This window comes from Lissotriton helveticus, chromosome 7 (assembly GCF_964261635.1).
Source record: "Lissotriton helveticus chromosome 7, aLisHel1.1, whole genome shotgun sequence".
NCBI classification, from domain to species: Eukaryota; Metazoa; Chordata; class Amphibia; order Caudata; family Salamandridae; genus Lissotriton; species Lissotriton helveticus.
In genome coordinates this window covers 1962362948-1962385521 of record NC_136068.1, presented here as the reverse complement: position 1 = coordinate 1962385521, position 22574 = coordinate 1962362948, and the positions used below count along the sequence as shown (strand labels likewise).

General features: G+C 45.5%; 1 protein-coding gene across 1 annotated transcript in view; it reads right to left on the bottom strand.

Moving 5' to 3' along the window:
* LOC144767913 (NXPE family member 1-like) overlaps window positions 1-22574 on the bottom strand; it is a 427122-nt gene that overhangs the window by 11736 nt on the left and 392812 nt on the right. The window contains exon 5 of the mRNA XM_078651252.1: window positions 18813-19031. Coding sequence (XP_078507378.1) covers window positions 18813-19031 — 219 coding nt within the window. The remainder of the gene's footprint in view (window positions 1-18812; window positions 19032-22574) is intronic.

Genomic DNA, 22574 nt, shown 5'->3' with positions numbered 1-22574 from the left:
AATGCTTTTAATTGGAAAGTACCGGCCCTTCTCAGCAGAGGTGCATGCTTTTAATTGGAGAGTACCGGCACTTCTCAGCAGAGGTGCAATGCTTTTAATTGGAGAGTACTGGCACTTCTCAGCAGAGGTGCAATGCTTTTAATTGGAGAGTACCGGCACTTCTCACAGAGGTGCATGCTTTTAATTGGAGAGTACCGGCACTTCTCAGCAGAGGTGCAATGCTTTTAATTGGAGAGTACCGGCACTTCTCAGCAGAGGTGCAATGCTTTTAATTGGAGAGTACCGGCACTTCTCAGCAGAGGTGCAATGCTTTTAATTGGAGAGTACCAGCACTTCTCAGCAGAGGTGCAATGCATTTAATTGGAGAGTACCGGCCCTTCTCAGCAGAGGTTTAATGCTTTTAATTGGAGAGTACTGGCACTTCTCAGCAGAGGTGCATGCTTTCAATTGGAGAGTACCGGCACTTCTCAGCAGAGGTGCAATGCTTTTAATTGGAAAGTACCGGCCCTTCTCAGCAGAGGTGCATGCTTTTAATTGGAGAGTACCGGCACTTCTCAGCAGAGGTGCAATGCTTTTAATTGGAGAGTACTGGCACTTCTCAGCAGAGGTGCAATGCTTTTAATTGGAGAGTACCGGCACTTCTCACAGAGGTGCATGCTTTTAATTGGAGAGTACCGGCACTTCTCAGCAGAGGTGCAATGCTTTTAATTGGAGAGTACCGGCACTTCTCAGCAGAGGTGCAATGCTTTTAATTGGAGAGTACCGGCACTTCTCAGCAGAGGTGCAATGCTTTTAATTGGAGAGTACCGGCACTTCTCAGCAGAGGTGCAATGCTTTTAATAGGAGAGTACCAGCACTTCTCACCAGTGGTGCATGCTTTTAATTGGAGAGTACCAGCACTTCTCAGCAGAGGTGCAATGCATTTAATTGGAGAGTACCGGCCCTTCTCAGCAGAGGTTTAATGCTTTTAATTGGAGAGTACTGGCACTTCTCAGCAGAGGTGCATGCTTTCAATTGGAGAGTACCGGCACTTCTCAGCAGAGGTGCAATGCTTTTAATTGGAGAGTACCGGCCCTTCTCGGCAGTGGTGCATGCTTTTAATTGGAGAGTACCGGCCCTTCTCAGCAGAGGTGCAATGCTTTTAATTGGAGAGTACCGGCCCTTCTTAGCAGAGGTGCAATGCTTTTATTTGGAGAGTACCAGCACTTCTCAGCAGAGGTGCAATGCTTTTATTTGGAGAGTACCGGCACTTCCCAGCAGAGGTGCATGCGTTTAATTGGAGAGTACCGGCCCTTCTCAACAGAGGTGCATGCTTTTAATTGGAGAGTACCGGCCCTTCTCGGCAGTGGTGCATGCTTTTAATTGGAGAGTACCGGCCCTTCTCAGCAGAGGTGCAATGCTTTTAATTGGAGAGTACCGGCCCTTCTCGGCAGTGGTGCATGCTTTTAATTGGAGAGTACCGGCCCTTCTCAGCAGAGGTGCAATGCTTTTAATTGGAGAGTACCGGCCCTTCTCGGCAGTGGTGCATGCTTTTAATTGGAGAGTACCGGCCCTTCTCAGCAGAGGTGCAATGCTTTTAATTGGAGAGTACCGGCCCTTCTCGGCAGTGGTGCATGCTTTTAATTGGAGAGTACCGGCCCTTCTCAGCAGAGGTGCATGCTTTTAATTGGAGAGTACCAGCCCTTCTCAGCAGAGGTGCAATGCTTTTAATTGGAGAGTACCGGGCCTTCTCAGCAGAGGTGCATGCTTTCAATTGGAGAGTACCGGCCCTTCTCAGCAGAGGTGCAATGCTTTTAATTGGAGAGTACCAGCCCTTCTCAGCAGAGGTGCAATGCTTTTAATTGGAGAGTACCGGCCCTTCTCGGCAGAGGTGCAATGCTTTTAATTGGAGAGTACCGGCCCTTCTCAGCAGAGGTGCAATGCTTTTAATTGGAGAGTACCGGCCCTTCTTAGCAGAGGTGCAATGCTTTTATTTGGAGAGTACCGGCACTTCCCAGCAGAGGTGCAATGCTTTTAATTGGAGAGTACCGGCCCTTCTCAACAGAGGTGCATGCTTTTAATTGGAGAGTACCGGCCCTTCTCAGCAGAGGTGCAATGCTTTTAATTGGAGAGTACCGGCACTTCTTAGCAGAGGTGCAATGCTTTTATTTGGAGAGTACCGGCACTTCCCAGCAGAGGTGCAATGCTTTTAATTGGAGAGTACCAGCACTTCTCAGCAGAGGTGCAATGCTTTTATTTGGAGAGTACCGGCACTTCTCAGGAGAGGTGCAATGCTTTTAATTGGAGAGTACCGGCCCTTCTCAGCAGAGGTGCAATGCTTTTAATTGGAGAGTACCGGCCCTTCTTAGCAGAGGTGCAATGCTTTTATTTGGAGAGTACCGGCACTTCTCAGCAGAGGTGCAATGCTTTTAATTGGAGAGTACCGGCACTTCTCAGCAGAGGTGCATGCTTTTAATTGGAGAGTACCGGCCCTTCTCAGCAGAGGTGCAATGCTTTTATTTGGAGAGTACCGGCACTTCTCAGCAGAGGTGCAATGCTTTTAATTGGAGAGTACCGGCCCTTCTCAACAGAGGTGCATGCTTTTAATTGGAGAGTACCGGCCCTTCTCAGCAGAGGTGCATGCTTTTAATTGGAGAGTACCGGCACTTCTTAGCAGAGGTGCAATGCTTTTATTTGGAGAGTACCGGCACTTCAAAGCAGAGGTGCAATGCTTTTAATTGGAGAGTACCAGCACTTCTCAGCAGAGGTGCAATGCTTTTATTTGGAGAGTACCGGCACTTCTCAGCAGAGGTGCAATGCTTTTATTTGGAGAGTACCGGCCCTTCTCAGCAGAGGTGCAATGCTTTTAATTGGAGAGTACCGGCCCTTCTTAGCAGAGGTGCAATGCTTTTATTTGGAGAGTACCGGCACTTCTCAGCAGAGGTGCAATGCTTTTAATTGGAGAGTACCGGCACTTCTCAGCAGAGGTGCAATGCTTTTAATTGGAGAGTACCGGCCCTTCTCAGGAGAGGTGCAATGCTTTTAATTGGAGAGTACCGGCCCTTCTCAGCAGAGGTGCAATGCTTTTATTTGGAGAGTACCGGCACTTCTCAGCAGAGGTGCAATGCTTTAAATTGGAGAGTACCGGCACTTCTCAGCAGAGGTGCATGCTTTTATTTGGAGAGTACTGGCCCTTCTCAGCAGAGGAGCAATGCTTTTAATTGGAGAGTACCGGCACTTCTCAGCAGAGGTGCATGCTTTTATTTGGAGAGTACCTGCCCTTCTCAGCAGAGGAGCAATGCTTTTAATTGGAGAGTACCGGCCCTTCTCAGCAGAGGTGCAATGCTTTTAATTGGAGAGTACCGGCACTTCTCAGCAGAGGTGCAATGCTTTTAATTGGAGAGTACCGGCACTTCTCAGCAGAGGTGCATGCTTTTATTTGGAGAGTACTGGCCCTTCTCAGCAGAGGAGCAATGCTTTTAATTGGAGAGTACCGGCCCTTCTCAGCAGAGGTGCAATGCTTTTAATTGGAGAGTACCGGCACTTCTCAGCAGAGGTGCATGCTTTTATTTGGAGAGTACCGGCACTTCTCAGCAGAGGTGCAATGGTTTTAATTGGAGAGTACCGGCCCTTCTCAGCAGAGGTGCAATGCTTTTAATTGGAGAGTACCGGCCCTTCTCAGCAGAGGTGTAATGCTTTTAATTGGAGAGTACCGGCCCTTCTCAGCAGAGGTGCAATGCTTTTATTTGGAGAGTACCGGCACTTCTCAGCAGAGGTGCAATGCTTTAAATTGGAGAGTACCGGCACTTCTCAGCAGAGGTGCATGCTTTTATTTGGAGAGTACTGGCCCTTCTCAGCAGAGGAGCAATGCTTTTAATTGGAGAGTACCGGCACTTCTCAGCAGAGGTGCATGCTTTTATTTGGAGAGTACCTGCCCTTCTCAGCAGAGGAGCAATGCTTTTAATTGGAGAGTACCGGCCCTTCTCAGCAGAGGTGCAATGCTTTTAATTGGAGAGTACCGGCACTTCTCAGCAGAGGTGCAATGCTTTTAATTGGAGAGTACCGGCACTTCTCAGCAGAGGTGCATGCTTTTATTTGGAGAGTACTGGCCCTTCTCAGCAGAGGAGCAATGCTTTTAATTGGAGAGTACCGGCCCTTCTCAGCAGAGGTGCAATGCTTTTAATTGGAGAGTACCGGCACTTCTCAGCAGAGGTGCATGCTTTTATTTGGAGAGTACCGGCACTTCTCAGCAGAGGTGCAATGCTTTTAATTGGAGAGTACCGGCCCTTCTCAGCAGAGGTGCAATGCTTTTAATTGGAGAGTACCGGCCCTTCTCAGCAGAGGTGTAATGCTTTTAATTGGAGAGTACCGGCCCTTCTCAGCAGAGGTGCAATGCTTTTAATTGGAGAGTACCGGCCCTTCTCAGCAGAGGTGCAATGCTTTTAATTGGAGAGTACCGGCCCTTCTCAGCAGAGGTGCAATGCTTTTAATAGGAGAGTACCAGCACGGTGCACAGACATAATATCGACTCCAAAATATCGTTTGGACAGAATATCGAGTTTTAAATATCGTTTGGACAAAATATCGACAGGAAAGAATATCGACAGCCAAAATATCGTTTTTAAGGTAAGTGAAGTAATATCGACTGTAAATAATATAGAAAGTGAAAATATCCAAGTATATAATCTAGATAGTAAAAAATATCGTTTTTTAAATAATATTTAATTATTTATAGTGTTTTTATGTTATAATATGTGTGAAAAGTGTCATTTTATGTTATAATTATTTTTAATTAATGATTTTTTTTAAATTTTTGTGTAATTTTATTCTGTAGCGGGTTGTGGGTTTATAGGGGAATAGGGTGGGAAGTAATTTAATTATAATTATTAAATATGTAAATTTATTAATTGGTAGTAATAATTAATTAATTGGTAATTAAATAATCTATGTTAATTATTTAAAATGTAATTGGTAATTAATTTAATTTAATTGATTAATTGCTAATTATGTAAATTAAAATAATGTATTTCCTGTAGCGGGTTGTGGGTTTATAGGGGAATAGGGTGGGAAGTAATTTAATTATAATTAATTAAATATGTAAATGTAATAATTGGTAGTAATATTTAATTAATTGTAAATGTAAAAAAATTTGTTAATTAATTAAAATGTAATTGGTAATGAATTTTATTTAATTAATTAATTGCTAATTATGTAAATTAAAATAATTTATTTCCTGTAGCGGGTTGTGGGTTTATAGGGGAATAGGGTGGGAAGTAATTTAATTATAATTCATTAAATATGTAAGTGTATTAATTGGTAGTAATATTTATTTAATTGTTAATTAAAAAATATTTGTTAATTAATTAAAATGTAATTGGTAATTAATTTAATTTAATTGATTAATTGCTAATTATGTTAAATTAAAGGGGTATTTTTAAGGTTCAGGGTCAGTTTTTAGTTTTTGGGTAAAGGGGTATTTTTAGGGTTCAGGGTCAGTTTTTAGTTTTTGGGTAAAGGGGTATTTTTAGGGTTCAGGGTCAGTTTTTAGTTTTTGGGTAAAGGGGTATTTTTAGGGTTCAGGGTCAGTTTTTAGTTTTTGGGTAAAGGGGTGTTTTTAGGGTTCAGGGTCAGTTTTGGGTTTTTGGGTAAAGGGGTATTTTTAGGGTTCAGGGTCAGTTTTTAGTTTTTGGGTAAAGGGGTATTTTTAGTGTTCAGGGTCAGTTTTTAGTTTTTGGGTAAAGGGGTATTTTTAGGGTTCAGGGTCAGTTTTGGGTTTTTGGGTAAAGGGGTATTTTTAGGGTTCAGGGTCAGTTTTTAGTTTTTGGGTAAAGGGGCATTTTTAGGGTTCAGGGTCAGTTTTTAGTTTTTGGGTAAAGGGGTATTTTTAGGGTTCAGGGTCAGTTTTTAGTTTTTGGGTAAAGGGGTATTTTTAGGGTTCAGGGTCAGTTTTTAGTTTTTGGGCAAAGGGGTATTTTTAGGGTTCAGGGTCAGTTTTGGGTTTTTGGGTAAAGGGTTTTTTTAGGGTTCAGGATCAGTTTTGGGTTTTTGGGGTACAGGGGTACAGTGTAAAAATAAAGTAAAATTAAATTTACATTAATTTAATTTAATGAAATTAAATTAAATTATATTAAAATATTTTTAAATAATTTAAATTAAAAAAATTATTATATACTTACCAATACTTACGTTGTAATGGTAGTGCGTTGTAAAAGTTGCGTTGTAACGTCATATATCCACTGTTGCACTCTTTGCAGTGGGAATAGTAATTTTAACCCCTACGCTATCCAACGCTTTCCCTACTGTTGCACCCACTGGAGTGGGAATAGTAATTTTTACTCTTTTGTATTTGTACGTTAATAATATTGGCTATTATTTAATTAAATTTTGTTACTATATATATATATGTTTTAAGAAATATGATAAAAAAAATATTATTTTTTTACTTTCATTAATTATTTAAATATTTAAAGTTATTTTAAGTATTGTTAATTATATTTTAGTAATTAATTTTTTATATTAATGTAATTAAACATTGTTTTTATTAAAGTCGATATTTTTTACAACTATATTTTTGTAAACGATATTTTGTACTCGATATTTTTGTACTTACCTGTTTGTACATACAAACTCGATATTTTGGCTGTAGATATTTTTTCCTCGATATTTTGGGTAGTCGATATTTTGGCAGTCGATATTATTTCAGTGATCCTACCAGCACTTCTTAGCAGTGGTGCAATGCTTTTAATTGGAGAGTACCGGCCCTTCTCAGCAGAGGTGTAATGCTTTTAATTGGAGAGTACTGGCACTTCTCAGCAGAGGTGCAATGCTTTTAATTGGAGAGTACCGGCACTTCTCAGCAGAGGTGCAATGCTTTTAATTGGAGAGTACCGGCACTTCTCAGCAGAGGTGCAATGCTTTTAATTGGAGAGTACCGGCACTTCTCAGCAGAGGTGCAATGCTTTTAATAGGAGAGTACCAGCACTTCTCACCAGTGGTGCATGCTTTTAATTGGAGAGTACCGGCCCTTCTCAGCAGAGGTGCATGCTTTCATTTGGAGAGTACCGGCCCTTCTCAGCAGTGGTGCATGCTTTTAATTGGAGAGTACTGGCACTTCTCAGCAGAGGTGCAATGCTTTTAATTGGAGAGTACCGGCACTTCTCAGCAGAGGTGCAATGCTTTTAATAGGAGAGTACCAGCACGGTGCACAGACATAATATCGACTCCAAAATATCGTTTGGACAGAATATCGAGTTTTAAATATCGTTTGGACAAAATATCGACAGGAAAGAATATCGACAGCCAAAATATCGTTTTTAAGGTAAGTGAAGTAATATCGACTGTAAATAATATAGAAAGTGAAAATATCCAAGTATATAATCTAGATAGTAAAAAATATCATTTTTTAAATAATATTTAATTATTTATAGTGTTTTTATGTTATAATATGTGTGAAAAGTGTCATTTTATGTTATAATTATTTTTAATTAATGATTTTTTTAAAATTTTTGTGTAATTTTATTCTGTAGCGGGTTGTGGGTTTATAGGGGAATAGGGTGGGAAGTAATTTAATTATAATTATTAAATATGTAAATTTATTAATTGGTAGTAATAATTAATTAATTGGTAATTAAATAATCTATGTTAATTATTTAAAATTTAATTGGTAATTAATTTAATTTAATTGATTAATTGCTAATTATGTAAATTAAAATAATGTATTTCCTGTAGCGGGTTGTGGGTTTATAGGGGAATAGGGTGGGAAGTAATTTAATTATAATTAATTAAATATGTAAATGTAATAATTGGTAGTAATATTTAATTAATTGTAAATTTTAAAAAATTTGTTAATTAATTAAAATGTAATTGGTAATGAATTTTATTTAATTAATTAATTGCTAATTATGTAAATTAAAATAATTTATTTCCTGTAGCGGGTTGTGGGTTTATAGGGGAATAGGGTGGGAAGTAATTTAATTATAATTCATTAAATATGTAAGTGTATTAATTGGTAGTAATATTTATTTAATTGTTAATTAAAAAATATTTGTTAATTAATTAAAATGTAATTGGTAATTAATTTAATTTAATTGATTAATTGCTAATTATGTTAAATTAAAGGGGTATTTTTAGGGTTCAGGGTCAGTTTTTAGTTTTTGGGTAAAGGGGTATTTTTAGGGTTCAGGGTCAGTTTTTAGTTTTTGGGTAAAGGGGTATTTTTAGGGTTCAGGGTCAGTTTTTAGTTTTTGGGTAAAGGGGTATTTTTAGGGTTCAGGGTCAGTTTTTAGTTTTTGGGTAAAGGGGTGTTTTTAGGGTTCAGGGTCAGTTTTGGGTTTTTGGGTAAAGGGGTATTTTTAGGGTTCAGGGTCAGTTTTTAGTTTTTGGGTAAAGGGGTATTTTTAGTGTTCAGGGTCAGTTTTTAGTTTTTGGGTAAAGGGGTATTTTTAGGGTTCAGGGTCAGTTTTGGGTTTTTGGGTAAAGGGGTATTTTTAGGGTTCAGGGTCAGTTTTTAGTTTTTGGGTAAAGGGGCATTTTTAGGGTTCAGGGTCAGTTTTTAGTTTTTGGGTAAAGGGGTATTTTTAGGGTTCAGGGTCAGTTTTTAGTTTTTGGGTAAAGGGGTATTTTTAGGGTTCAGGGTCAGTTTTTAGTTTTTGGGCAAAGGGGTATTTTTAGGGTTCAGGGTCAGTTTTGGGTTTTTGGGTAAAGGGTTTTTTTAGGGTTCAGGGTCAGTTTTGGGTTTTTGGGGTACAGGGGTACAGTGTAAAAATAAAGTAAAATTAAATTTACATTAATTTAATTTAATGAAATTAAATTAAATTAAATTATATTAAAATATTTTTAAATAATTTAAATTAAAAAAATTATTATATACTTACCAATACTTACGTTGTAATGGTAGTGCGTTGTAAAAGTTGCGTTGTAACGTCATATATCCACTGTTGCACTCTTTGCAGTGGGAATAGTAATTTTAACCCCTACGCTATCCAACGCTTTCCCTACTGTTGCACCCACTGGAGTGGGAATAGTAATTTTTACTCTTTTGTATTTGTACGTTAATAATATTGGCTATTATTTAATTAAATTTTGTTACTATATATATATATGTTTTAAGAAATATGATAAAAAAAATATTATTTTTTTACTTTCATTAATTATTTAAATATTTAAAGTTATTTTAAGTATTGTTAATTATATTTTAGTAATTAATTTTTTATATTAATGTAATTAAACATTGTTTTTATTAAAGTCGATATTTTTTACAACTATATTTTTGTAAACGATATTTTGTACTCGATATTTTTGTACTTACCTGTTTGTACATACAAACTCGATTTTTTGGCTGTAGATATTTTTTCCTCGATATTTTGGGTAGTCGATATTTTGGGAGTCGATATTATTTCAGTGATCCTACCAGCACTTCTTAGCAGTGGTGCAATGCTTTTAATTGGAGAGTACCGGCCCTTCTCAGCAGAGGTGTAATGCTTTTAATTGGAGAGTACTGGCACTTCTCAGCAGAGGTGCAATGCTTTTAATTGGAGAGTACCGGCACTTCTCAGCAGAGGTGCAATGCTTTTAATTGGAGAGTACCGGCACTTCTCAGCAGAGGTGCAATGCTTTTAATTGGAGAGTACCGGCACTTCTCAGCAGAGGTGCAATGCTTTTAATAGGAGAGTACCAGCACTTCTCACCAGTGGTGCATGCTTTTAATTGGAGAGTACCGGCCCTTCTCAGCAGAGGTGCATGCTTTCATTTGGAGAGTACCGGCCCTTCTCAGCAGTGGTGCATGCTTTTAATTGGAGAGTACTGGCACTTCTCAGCAGAGGTGCAATGCTTTTAATTGGAGAGTACCGGCACTTCTCAGCAGAGGTGCAATGCTTTTAATTGGAGAGTACCAGCACTTCTCAGCAGAGGTGCAATGCATTTAATTGGAGAGTACCGGCCCTTCTCAGCAGAGGTTTAATGCTTTTAATTGGAGAGTACTGGCACTTCTCAGCAGAGGTGCATGCTTTCAATTGGAGAGTACCGGCACTTCTCAGCAGAGGTGCAATGCTTTTAATTGGAAAGTACCGGCCCTTCTCAGCAGAGGTGCATGCTTTTAATTGGAGAGTACCGGCACTTCTCAGCAGAGGTGCAATGCTTTTAATTGGAGAGTACTGGCACTTCTCAGCAGAGGTGCAATGCTTTTAATTGGAGAGTACCGGCACTTCTCACAGAGGTGCATGCTTTTAATTGGAGAGTACCGGCACTTCTCAGCAGAGGTGCAATGCTTTTAATTGGAGAGTACCGGCACTTCTCAGCAGAGGTGCAATGCTTTTAATTGGAGAGTACCGGCACTTCTCAGCAGAGGTGCAATGCTTTTAATTGGAGAGTACCGGCACTTCTCAGCAGAGGTGCAATGCTTTTAATTGGAGAGTACCAGCACTTCTCAGCAGAGGTGCAATGCATTTAATTGGAGAGTACCGGCCCTTCTCAGCAGAGGTTTAATGCTTTTAATTGGAGAGTACTGGCACTTCTCAGCAGAGGTGCATGCTTTCAATTGGAGAGTACCGGCACTTCTCAGCAGAGGTGCAATGCTTTTAATTGGAAAGTACCGGCCCTTCTCAGCAGAGGTGCATGCTTTTAATTGGAGAGTACCGGCACTTCTCAGCAGAGGTGCAATACTTTTAATTGGAGAGTACTGGCACTTCTCAGCAGAGGTGCAATGCTTTTAATTGGAGAGTACCGGCACTTCTCACAGAGGTGCATGCTTTTAATTGGAGAGTACCGGCACTTCTCAGCAGAGGTGCAATGCTTTTAATTGGAGAGTACCGGCACTTCTCAGCAGAGGTGCAATGCTTTTAATTGGAGAGTACCGGCACTTCTCAGCAGAGGTGCAATGCTTTTAATTGGAGAGTACCGGCACTTCTCAGCAGAGGTGCAATGCTTTTAATAGGAGAGTACCAGCACTTCTCACCAGTGGTGCATGCTTTTAATTGGAGAGTACCGGCCCTTCTCAGCAGAGGTGCATGCTTTCATTTGGAGAGTACCGGCCCTTCTCAGCAGTGGTGCATGCTTTTAATTGGAGAGTACTGGCACTTCTCAGCAGAGGTGCAATGCTTTTAATTGGAGAGTACCGGCACTTCTCAGCAGAGGTGCAATGCTTTTAATTGGAGAGTACCAGCACTTCTCAGCAGAGGTGCAATGCATTTAATTGGAGAGTACCGGCCCTTCTCAGCAGAGGTTTAATGCTTTTAATTGGAGAGTACTGGCACTTCTCAGCAGAGGTGCATGCTTTCAATTGGAGAGTACCGGCACTTCTCAGCAGAGGTGCAATGCTTTTAATTGGAAAGTACCGGCCCTTCTCAGCAGAGGTGCATGCTTTTAATTGGAGAGTACCGGCACTTCTCAGCAGAGGTGCAATGCTTTTAATTGGAGAGTACCGGCACTTCTCACAGAGGTGCATGCTTTTAATTGGAGAGTACCGGCACTTCTCAGCAGAGGTGCATGCTTTGATTTGGAGAGTACCAGCACTTCTCAGCAGAGGTGCATGCTTTTAATTGGAGAGTAGCGGCCCTTCTCAGCAGAGATGCAATGCTTTTAATTGGAGTAGTAGCATTTACCAGAATGAAGAAAGTGTTCTGGTATAGAGGGCTAGCACTTCTGCCAAGTGTAATGTGTTAATTTTAAAGTGTTGTTATTACCCAATCGAATAATGCTCAATTTTGACCTAAAAAAGATATAAGGCTGAGTCGTCGGAGCCAGCATTTTACATTTTGAAATGCAGGTCACAATAGAGGTCATCAGTGAATGGTTAATTTACTAAAACAATATGAATTTACACATTGGTTTTCAATCCACTTGTTATTTCTTTCTGCCTGTTATTTTTGTTAGCTTTGCATTCTGTAACTTAGTTTACTGAAAAGCGCTCCAATATCCTTCAAATGCTTTACAAATTAAAGTCCCACTGTGCAGGCAACAGGTACAGCAGTGTAGTGGGGGCAGTATTAGGCATGCTGTCTGTGTAGAACAAACCTGAGCATCAGACTGTAGAGACACGTCTAGGTCACTAGAAATCAACGAAAACCAATGACCCAGGCCTGAGAAATTATCGCCTACATGAATTCTCAATATCACATAAACCTTCAAATTGTAAAGCGCTCTAATGTCCTTTGGGATCAAGTTCGCGCTATATAAAACTTTATAAATAAATAAATACCATGCCACATAATTTCACTGCATAAATCCACTCCACACCACACTACTCCAACCCACACAATCCTACTACTAACAATTACAATCCAACTCACATAATACCACTTCACACTACAGACATACACACATACACTACATCACACATGGGTAAAATACATTGTCATTTACAGTACATATAGCTCTAACTCAAGCAAATGCAAGACCTATTGTTGTTCTGTGTTGCTATAGCTGCCCTAAGTAGGAAGAGGATGCTCGTTACACCACCGGAAGAAAAGCAATCCTGGTTGATTAGGGGCGTTACCCCAAAACCGGTCTCAAGATTCTTGTTTTTCAGTCCAAGGAGGACATGGCTGGCCATTTCGAAGGGGGAGCAGGGTCAGGACTAATTTGCATATAGCTGGGTCCAAACTGGGGTGGCATGGTGAGCAAAAGAACAACGGATTAAACCCAGATCTGTGGCTGGGGGTGAATGTTTGCATTGTCAGCATTCCGTGTATCATCATTTTGTAATAAGAATGACTGTGATGAGAGGTGGAGGATTCCTTATGACCCTTGACCTTTCAGACAGTGAGATGCAATGACTCATTGAGAACAATGACTGTGATGCGAAGTGGAGGATTCCATGCGACCCTATGACCTTTCCAGACAAGACTGCAGTGACGGATGACTGTATTGACAGATGGAGGATTCAGAGTCACGCTATGAACTATGACCTTTCAGGCAGAAAACTGCAGCGATTCACTTTAGACTGGGATGAGAACATATGAATCTTCCTACCGCAACCTATACAACTCCAAAACCTCAACTTTTGTGTTACAAAGTCTAATTTATAAAGAGCCAGCCTCTCATCTTTCTGTTGTAAGAGCCAACCCCTCCCCTTCCTGCTGTAAGAGCCGGCCCCTCCCCTTCCTGCTGTAAGAGCCGGCCCCTCCCCTTCCTGCTGTAAGAACCAGCCCCTCCCCTTACTTCTATAAGAGCCAGCCACCCCCCTTGCTGCTGTGAGAACTGGCCTTCCCCTTCTTGCTGTAAGAGCCAGCCCCCCTCCTGTTGTAAGAGCTAGCCCCTCCCCTTCCTGCTGTAAGAGCTAGCCCCTCCCCTTCCTGCTGTAAGAGCCAGTATCTCCCCATCTTGCTGTAAGAGCCAATCCCTCCCCTTCTTGCTTTAAGAGCCTGCCCCTCCTGTTGTAAGAGCCTGCCCATTCCCTTCCTGCTATAAGAGACTGCCCCTCCCCTTCCTGCTGTAAGAGCCAGTCCCCCCCTTTCCTGCTGTAAGAGCTAGCCCCTCCATTCCTGCTATAAGAGCTAGCCCCTCCCCTTTCTGCTGTAAGAGCCAGTTCCTCCCCTTCCTGCTGCAAGAGCCAGCCCCTTCCTGCTGTTAAAGCTAGCCCCACCCCTTCCTGCTGTAACAACTCCCTGTTAAAGCTTTGGCCAATCGCTGCTCTTCCTCAGCCCCCTTACTTTATCCCTTTGTAGGTGCAGCTTCCTGAGCACAGAGCTCTTTATAAAATCTGAGGAGTGGACGAGGCTTCTGATCAACCTTTCAGTCTCAAGCTGGTGACCATTCTTCATATTTCCTACCACAAGGTGGCGCTATAAGTGGGAAACACATACTGGCCAACATTATACGAACAAGGAGAAGGGATTTCAGGGTTCAACACGATATGAAGCTTAAAGATGTCACCACGTAAATATTAAAGAAACACTGAGGCGATCATCATGAGTGGACGTGAAGGTGGCACAGAGCTTCCTAGCCGGGGGCGTCAGTAACTCAAAGGGTGGGGAAACATGGGCCACTGCAAGTTGGACCCTGAAGGTACCTTTAAAAATGAGGATTTACTGTAACAAGCAGTACTTCTGGGTCCCATTACCTGGTAATTACTTCCTCCAGATTTTTACGAGTTGCTGGCATTGCTCCACCCACACAGGCATGTGAAAATTGTTGGGAAGAAAAGCTGAAATCCTTCTGATGCACGCCACTCACCATACCACCAACAGTCACTAGGGACAGAGGCACGACACTCACCTCGTCACCACAAGTCACAGTAGAGATATGCCACTCACCTCGCCACCCACAGTCGCAATAGACAGAGGTACACCATCACAAGTCGCGATAGACAGAGACACGCCACTCACCTCGCCACCACAAGTCACAATAGACAGGTGAACACCACTCACCTAGTTAACACAAGTTGCCATAGACTAAGGCGCACCACTCATCTCACCACCACAAGTAGCGATAGACACAGGCACGCCACTCACCTCGCCACCACAAGTAGTTATAGACACAGGCACACCACTCACCTCGCCACCACAAGTAGCGATAGAGGCATGCAACTCACCTAGTTAACACAAGGTGCCATAGACCGAGGCACACCACTCACCTCGCAACCACAAGTCATGATAGACACAGGCACGCCACTCACCTCGCCACCACCGGTCCCGATAGACAGAGGCACACTACTCACCTCGCCACCACAAGTAGCGATAGACAGACACAGGCCACTCATTCCACCACCACCAGTCACGAGAACAACAGCGACCGCAACACCATCAGCCTGCTCGACAACCTCGCCAACCTCGGACTCAAGCAGCTGGTGTCCACCCCCACCCACCTCGCCGGACACACACTCGACGCCGTCTTCTCATCCAGCAAAGACGTCACCTTCAGCCACGCAACAGGACTCCACTGGACGGACCACAGCTGCGTCCACTTCACCTTCAGAAGAACGACGATCCACCACCACCAGCAACAGGTTGCCCGAAGAAGCTGGAACAAGATCACAGCCGACCAGCTCACCGCCTCCCTCGGCCAGCACTATCCCGCCAGCTCAGCGAACCCCAGCCTGGCCGCCGACAACCTCACGAAGTGGATCAACAACTGCGCGGACGAACTCGCCCCTCTGAGAACCCCACCCAGCAGACCCTGCAGCAGAAAAACACCATGGTTCACCGACGAACTCAAGAGCTCCAAGAAGAACTGTCGAGCCCTCGAGAAAGTCTGGAGAAGGGAACCAACTACGGACAACATGACCACCCTCAAGCTCGCCACCCGGAAACACCACCAACTGATCCGCGCCACCAAGAAAAATACATACAAGGACCGACTGGACAACAACGCACACAACTGCAAGGAACTCTTCAACATCGTGAAAGAGCTCTCCAACCCCAACGCCGGAAACAATGACATCACACCGTCGCAAGACCTCTGCAACTCCCTCGTTCCTACTTCCACAACAAGATCACGGACATACACAACAGCTTCAGCAACCAACCAACGCAAGCCACAACCGCAACAACGCCACCAACCAGCACCCTCCGCACCTGGACTCCGATCAGCACCGAAGACACCATCCGCACAATGAACTCCATCCATTCCGGATCTCCGACTGACCCCTGCCCTCACCACGTCTTCAACAAGGCCGACACTGTCATCGCACCCCACCTGCGGGACATCATCAACACCTCCTTCGACACCGCCACCTTCCCTGAGAGCTGGAAGCACGCCGAACTCAGCGCTCTCCTCAAGAAACCCACAGCAGACCCCACCGACCTCAAGAACTACCGTCCCATCTCGCTCCTCCCGTTCCCGGCCAAAGTCATCGAGAAGACCGTCAACAAACAGCTGGCCGCCTTCCTCGAGACGAATGGATCCCTCGACCCCTCACAGTCGGGCTTCCGAGCGAACCACAGCACCGAGACCGCCCTCATCGCTGCCACCGATGACCTTCGAACTCTGATGGACAACGGAGAAACAGCGGCCCTCATCCTCCTGGACCTCTCCGCGGCTTTCGACACTGTCTGCCACCGCACCCTAGTACAGCGCCTCGGCAACATCGGAATCCAGGACAAGGCACTGGAATGGATCACCTCCTTCCTCGACGGAAGAACACAGAGAGTCCGCCTACCTCCATACAAGTCAGAGGCCACCAAAGTCATCTGCGGCGTCCCTCAAGGATCCTCACTGAGCCCCACCCTCTTCAACGTCTACATGAGCCCCCTCGCGGCCATCGTACGCCAACACAACCTCAACATAATCTCCTACGCCGACGACACCCAGCTGATCCTCTCCCTGACCAACGACCCCGCCGCCGCCAGAGCCAACCTACATGAAGGGATGAGAGATGTAGCCGAATGGATGACGACCAGCCGCCTGAAACTGAACTCGGACAAGACGGAGGTCCTCATCCTGGGCTCCTCGCCCTCCGCCTGGGACGACTCCTGGTGGCCCCCCGCCCTGGGCACCGCACCCAAACCAACAGACCACGCACGCAACCTGGGCTTCATCCTGGACTCCTCCCTCTCCATGACCAGACAAGTAAACGCCGTCTCCTCGTCTTGCTTCAACATCCTGCGCATGCTACGTAAGATCTTCCGGTGGATCCCCACCGAGACGAGGCAGACGGTCACCCAGGCCCTCGTCACCAGCCGACTGGACTACGGCAACGCCCTCTACGCCGGAACCACCGTCAAGCTACAGAAGAGACTCCAGCGGATCCAGAACACCTCGGCCAGACTCATCCTCAACATCCCCCGACGCAGCCACATCTCCGGACACCTGAGAGATCTGCACTGGCTCCCGATCAACAAAAGAATCACCTTCCGTCTCCTCACCCACGCGCACAAAGCCCTACACGACCAAGGCCCGAGCTACCTCAACAACCGGATCAACTTCTACACTCCCAAGCGCCTCCTCAGATCAACCAACCACGCCCTCGCCGCCGTCCCCCGCATCCGAAGAGCGACAACAGGAGGAAGGTCCTTCTCCTACCTGGCCGCCAAGACCTGGAACTCACTCCCGACCGACCTGCACCTGACCCAAGACCACCTCTCCTTCAGGAAGAAGCTCAAGACCTGGCTGTTCGAGCAGTAACGGCACCCCCCCCCACCCAGCGCCTTGAGACCCTACGGGTGAGTAGTGCGCTCTATAAATGACCTGATTGATTGATTGATTGATTGATTGAGGCACAACATTTACCTCACCACCACAAGTAGCGATAGACATAGACACGCCACTCACCTTGCCACCACCGGTCCCGATAGACAGAGGCACACCACTCATCTCACCACCACAAGTAGCGATACAGATGCATGACACTCACCTTGCCACCAACAGTGATGAGGGACAGAGGCATGCCACTCACCTCGTCACCACAAGTCGCAGTAGAGGTATGCCACTCACCTCGCCACCACCAGTCGCGACAGACAGAGGCACACCATCACAAGGCACGATAGACAGAGGCACGCCACTCACCTGGCCACCACAAGTGGCAATAGACAGGTGAACGCCACTCACCTGGTTTACACAAGGTGCCATAGACGGAGGCACACCACTCACCTCGCAACCACAAGTCATGATAGACACAGGCACGCCACTCACCTCGCCACCACCGGTCCCGATAGACAGAGGCACACTACTCACCTCGCCACCACAAGTAGCGATAGACAGACACAGGCCACTCATTCCACCACCACCAGTCGCGAGGGACAGAGGCACAACATTTACCTCACCACCTCAAGTAGCTATAGACATAGACATGCCACTCACCTTGCCACCACCGGTCCCGATAGACAGAGGCACACCACTCACCTCACCACCATAAGTAGCGATAGACAGATCCACGCCACTCACCTTGCCACCAACAGTCACGAGGGACAGAGGCATGCCACTCACCACGTCACCACAAGTTGCAGTAGAGGTATGCCACTCACCTCGCCACCACCAGTCGTGACAGACAGAGGCACGCCATCACAAGTCACGATAGACAGAGGCACGTCACTCACCTCGCCACCACAAGTTGCAATAGACAGGAGAACACCACTCACCTAGTTAACACAAGTTGCCATAGACCAAGGCACACCACTCATCTCGCCACCAAAAGTAGCGATAGACACAGGCATGCCACTCACCTCGCCACCACAAGTTGTTATAGACACAGGCACACCACTCACCTCGCCACCACAAGTAGCGATAGAGGCATACAACTCACCTAGTTAACACAAGTTGCCATAGACCGAGGCACACCATTCACCTCGCAACCACAAGTCATGATAGACACAGGCACGCCACTCACCTCGCCACCACCAGTCCCGATAGACAGAGGCACACCACTTACCTCGCCACCACAAGTAGCGATAGACAGACGCAGGCCACTCATTCCACCACCACTAGTCGCGAGGGACAGAGGCACACTATTCACCTCACCACCACGAGTAGCGATAGACATAAGCACGCCACTTAACTTGCCACCACCGATGGTGACAGACAAAGGCACACCACTCACCTCGCCACTACTAGTACCTATGGACACAGGCACACCACTTCCTTTGCCACCACATATCGTGATAGACAGAGGCACACCACTCCCCTCACCACCACAAGTAGCGATAGACACAGGCACGCCACCCACCTCGCCACCACCAGTCAAGAGGGACAGAGGTATGCCACTCACCTCGCCACCACAAGTCATGATAGACAGAGGCACGCCATTCAACTTACCATCACAAGTCACGATAGACAGATGCACCCTCACCACCACAAGTTGTGAGGGACAGAGGCATGCCTCTCACCTCGCCATCAGAAGTAGTGATAGACAGGGGCACACCACTCACCTCACCACCACCAGTCGCAATAAACACAGGACCTACCAGGCACAAGTTTTGGTAAGAGCAGGATCCACTGGCGCATGGTGGAGTCGCCCATGAGGTACATCTGCTTCCCCTTCACGCACGGGTCCAGCTCCTCCGCCCGCTCATAAGAAGACATCTTGCAGAAGAGCGGCCGCCACACATTCTGCAAGAAGAAGCCACTGGGGAATGGAGAGCTCATCCCGGTCCTACATTTTTCTTGAGAAAGCTTTAACGTTCCTGTTAAAAATCACAACAAATATCAGCGAAGATCAAACACGCATTCAATAAAGAAACCGAAAATTTGAGAATTCAGCTCTCCCTCTATAGTATGGAACCAACATATAACTGTTTGAATATTGTGTAACATAAATATTGTTTCCTAATTATATTCTATATAAATATCGCCAATTGGCAATAAGAATAAAGCGTCTATGTTAGAAATCGGGCTCTTGTTTGACCGGGGCGCGAACCTAAGTCAAACAGCAAACTCAATCCTAGTCAGGGTAAACGTCAGGCAAACCATAAATTAACCTTTGCTCTACCTCGGGTAGCTTTGTGCAGGGCAGTCAGGCTTAACTTAGAGGCACTGTGTAAAATATTTGTGCAAAAAGTAAAACAGTGAAAACACCACACAAAAAGATGCCATACCAAGTTAGAAAAATAATTCTGACTTTAATAAATAAAACAACAAAAATCTTATCAGTAAAACTTGAGATATTGATTGTTAAAGATTTTAAGTAAAAATAGGGCTAAGAAGCATAAAGTGCTAAAAGGAGTTATCTGGTTGTGCAAGACTGGGACAAGGTCAAAAGTTCAGGCCAACCATAATGGAGCGCGGGCCGGAAACAGGGACCAAGGTAGTTGTGCTGAACAAAAGTACCTTAACCCTTTTGCTGCGGGGTGTTTCCCCCCCGCTTTGCAGGGGGAGGGGGGCCATGCGCGGCGGCGCTGTGCTTATGACGAGCTCAGCTCGTCATGAGGCACAGTGGAGCTGCACTCGTGACGAGCTCAGCTCGTCACGACCACACCCGTTTTGGAACGTTCAACACAGCGTGGAAATTATCCCCGCGTGCGAACGTTCCAACAGCCGTCACGAGCTCAGCTCGTCATGAGTGCAGCTCAACTGTGCCTCATGACGAGCTGAGCTCGTCATAAGCACACAGCGGGTTAATCAGAGGTTGCACAGTGTTGCTTGTATATGACTCTACCTTAAATAAATGAACACACAAGAGACATTTAGCAAAACAGGAACAAGTTGGTTTAATTATTGCTGAAGCCTGGACAGAGCCTGGGAGAGCCTGGACAGAGTGTGTCTGCTAAAAATCTCTTGATCTACAAAGTTTTGGCTGTCTATTTATTCAGTTCATGAGGTACATGAACCCCTTGCCTGTGGGACTGATTTTCCCGCTGTGCTGGGGGGAGGGGGGCGCGCACATCGCCCGGTGCTCGTGACGAGCTGAGCTCGTCACGCAGCATGGTGGGGCTGTGCTCATGACGAGCTGAGCTCGTCACGGCCACACCCGTTTCTGTGGAACATTCAGCACAGCGGGGGAATTAGCCCCGCATGCGAGCGTTGTGGCCATTATGAAGAGCTCAGCTCGTCATGAGCACACGGCCACCGCGGCTCATGACGAGCTGAGCTCGTCATGACCATGGGAGGGGTTAAATGTTCTTGTTTACATTCCAAAAGAGCACCCAAATATTAAATCAATCAGATGTGTGCATCTTATATGTACACAGGTGGCGCTTGACCTCGGGGAGAGCTAATGTGGGCAAGTGTGTATGTGTCCAGATGTCCGGTGTGAGGAGCGTGTGATCGCTACAGGTAGTGTGCGTGTCGTGTCCTGATTGGCTGAGTGTACATAGCTACCTGCGGCATCTAGCTATGTGGTATTTGTGGGAAACGCAAAACTGATTCATTGTGGCTAATTATCTTGGACTGGTTTGTGGTGCAACTATCTATCTGTGGAATCAATCAGTATTTTCTCTGGGTTTGTGTGTCTTTGGTTTATGGGGGACCCACCTGTGATCTATCACTCGATAGGCGTGGCCTGGAGTCTCAGGACCTGCCCGACCATGTATCTCTGACTCGGGGTTGTGGCGAGGTCACTTTGGGTGAATCAGACAGCAAAGATGTGAGTTCATCGGAACTCCTAAAAATAGTATGGCAGCCACTGCTATCACTTTTATCGACCTTATCAACATTACATTTACATAGGTCATCTTTTACATTGATGAAATTCGTACTTGTTTTAACAAGGTTATATTTGCTTTGGACTTAACTTACATTGACATTGGTCTTATCGTACGAGCATGGATTATTACATGCAATGGTATCACTGTAGCTGGTGTCGGTGATGCTGTGCAGGTATACGTTATGGCATACATTGATATTGTACTGACGGGCATTGTGTGGGCACAAGCTAAGGCTTTTACTGATATTGCCGTTGTTGGGCACTAGTTGATGATGCATCATACAGCAGAGGCGATGCGCCAGTGCAGGGTCGAGGACCCTGTCAGCGAGGCTTGAATTTGGGAAGAATGGTGTATAAGATGCGTTATGCAGTCGAGGTGATGCATTGGCTCCGATGAGCAGGGAAGATGCGATGCAGAGTTTGAGGTGTCGGAGTTGGTTCCAAAGGCGATGCATTGAGTCTGATCCATGCAGCAGTGAGGGTGTGTCGGTTTCTTTTGCTAGGTCGACATGGAAGTGGAAAACTGCGCACAGGCCCTGCAATGGCAGACCTGAGGCATGGTTAAATGGTTCCTTAACCCCTTCGACGCTCATGACGAGCCCAGCTCGTCATGGAGTTTCCATTGACTTCAATGGAAATTACATTGAAGAGCCAGAGGTGGCCTTAGCATCCAAGTGGTTAAGTGGGTGGCACAATGTGTCCTGCAGGCCCACTAGTAGCATTTAACTAACAGGCCCTGGGAACCTGTAGTACACTTTACTATGGACTTATCAGTCAATTAAATATGTCAATGGGGGATGGGCCAATATGACCATGTTCAAGGGGAGAGAGCACAAGCACTTTAGCACTGGCCAGCAGCGGTAGAGTGCACTGAGTCCCAAAGCCAGCAGAAAGTAACTCGGAAAAGTGGAGGAGTAGGCAAATGTTGAAGGGAAGACAACCCCAGGGCTGTCGGGTCTCTAAATCTATTTTTGTAAATGTGTTCTAGAATATAATATATGGGAGAGATGATATTCATATGTACCCTATTCTTACATTCAGCCCACTCTACAGTACCACTGTGTAGGAGCTACTGTGTGACGAGATGTGCATCTCACAGGATGGAGGAAGGCTGGCAGAGTTCACCTGGTGTCATGAACCTTTCACAGGCTCCAGCATACTGCTGCTCTTCTCAGAGTGTTCCTGTGGTCAACTCTTAGAGCTTTACATCCTCTCCCATGATGGAAGCCTGGCAGAGGTCAGTGTGTTCCTGTGTTCACCTCCAGGAGGTGTACAGCCTCTCACAGGATGAAGGAAGCATGGCAGAGGTCAGTGTGTTCCTGTGGTCACATCTGGGAGGTGTACAGCCTCCCACAGGATGAAGGAAGCATGGCAGAGGTCCCAGTGTGTTCCTGTGGTCACCTCTGGGAGGTGTACAGCCTCTCACAGGATGGAGGAAGCATGGCGGAAGTCACAGTGTGTTCCTGTGGTCACCTCTGAGAGGTGTACAGCCTCTCACAGGATGAAGGAAGCATGCATGGCAGAGGTCAAAGTTTGTTCACAGTGTGTTCCTGTGGTCACCTCTGGGAGGTTTACAGCCTCTCAC